The sequence below is a fragment of the Phytophthora parasitica genome, assembly GCF_000247585.1.
Source record: "Phytophthora parasitica INRA-310 unplaced genomic scaffold supercont2.67, whole genome shotgun sequence".
In the NCBI taxonomy this organism is placed as follows: Eukaryota; Oomycota; class Peronosporomycetes; order Peronosporales; family Peronosporaceae; genus Phytophthora; species Phytophthora nicotianae.
The window spans coordinates 73,480-75,059 of record NW_008649053.1 but is presented as its reverse complement, the minus strand read 5'-3'; the positions used below and the strand labels follow the sequence as shown (position 1 = coordinate 75,059).

Below are 1,580 nucleotides of genomic sequence, written 5' to 3'. Positions count from 1 at the left end.
AGTCTTAATCATACCCTCAAGTGAGTACTTCGTCCCCTCAGACCAGGGACACGTGAACGGTCGTTCACTTAGAGTTTATATACTCTTGGATGTCAACTTCCTCAGCGCAAGGTGCTGTGCGACCCCGTCACAGAAGTGGTCACGAAATCCCTGAAGTGTGCATCGAGATATTTCTTGCAAACGTTGTTCTTCAGTAAGAGCAGCCGATGGGGGCCTTGACCAGGCTGCCAAATCGTTCATGAACAGCGATAGCGTTGCAACAGCATGACGACAAACAACCTGAGGAACAAGCAGATACGTCTGCTGGGGGTTGTTTACAAGAGCAACAGGAGATTTCCAATATACAACAACCATCGAATGCGGTGGTTCGCCTTGGACTTTGTATATTGTTGAGCCCACAGCGGACACCATCGGTAGTTGCTGGAGCTTGACCGCGAGGTGTCGTTTTTCTCCGCTTGGGGTGCATGCTTTCGATAATCGAGACTTGGTTTTGAGGAGTCTGTACTGCTTTACCATCGGCCACAGGAAAACCAAACAATGTAATGACGAGCATATGAATATCAAAGCATACTAGTAGTTGCAGTATCTGTACTGTTGTGCTCACACCAGACTTTGTCAAACGCGGCTAGAGCACGTTGCCGGCTTGACAAGTTGCTTCTTCGTAGGCTTCTTTGAAGGCTTCCTTGCTGCTTTCTTTGTGGGTGTCTTGGAACGCTTTGGCTGTGTATTGCCTTCTGCTGTTGGCACGGAATGTGCAAATCGTTTGCCGCGAGGCCGGCCGTCAGCTGAATGGGTATTCTGGACTAAAATAACATAACCTTAGTTACTGGCCACAACCCCGACTATAACAATCCCGAATATACAAACCCGCTTGATGCAGGGGGAATACCATCACATTGGAGATGTGTAGACGCTCGCAAAGCTCCTGGTCAGTACGCACATACACCAACAACCCGTCCTCTGCATTGAAGAAGTCAATGCCTTGCTTGCCGCCCTTCAGTTTTCGACCGGACTTCAGATAATTATGGCTGTGATGATAAGCAAATCACAAGTCAGTCACTAGGCACACCATACTCATTACAGCCAGCGTACTGTATCTGATTCCCCATTGCAGGCTTTGCCGTCCAACCGTCCTTGTGTAGTAGAGACCACACAGCATTGAAACCCATCGCGAAGCCATGCTTTGCTGGCCCGCGGCAGAAACGAAGAATGAGTGGCGTGAGGCCATAGCGGCAAAGCGGAACCGATATTTGAAATTTTTCAAAAACATTGAGCCCGCCCTTGTCCACAGTACTTCAAGACATATGTTTCACAAGCCAATCGGATCATAGTATTAGAAAACGTGGGACAATCGAAAGCAAGGAATTGTTGGGAGAGCCGATGACTCCGTATTGTGGACTTTGAGCTATACTGAAATCACGTGTTCTTATACTATTCTGAACAGCACTTTGAGCTATACTGAAATCAAGTGCTCTTATACTATTCTGAACAGCACAAGACCGTTGTCCAACCCTCCGGGACTGGGAAGTCTACCTTTGGCATTGTGCGATCGGCTATTGTTTATCTGTACAACACAACAG

General features: G+C 47.8%; 1 protein-coding gene across 1 annotated transcript; it reads right to left on the bottom strand.

Annotated features, from left to right (window-relative positions):
• Window positions 1-615: 615 nt before the first annotated feature.
• On the bottom strand, window positions 616-1,169 carry PPTG_17165 (hypothetical protein; the record flags this gene model as incomplete). Its single annotated transcript, XM_008915038.1, has 3 exons — window positions 616-803; window positions 868-1,028; window positions 1,093-1,169. 3 exons carry the CDS (start codon window positions 1,167-1,169, stop codon window positions 616-618), a joined length of 426 nt encoding a protein of 141 aa, XP_008913286.1.
• Window positions 1,170-1,580: the final 411 nt, after the last annotated feature.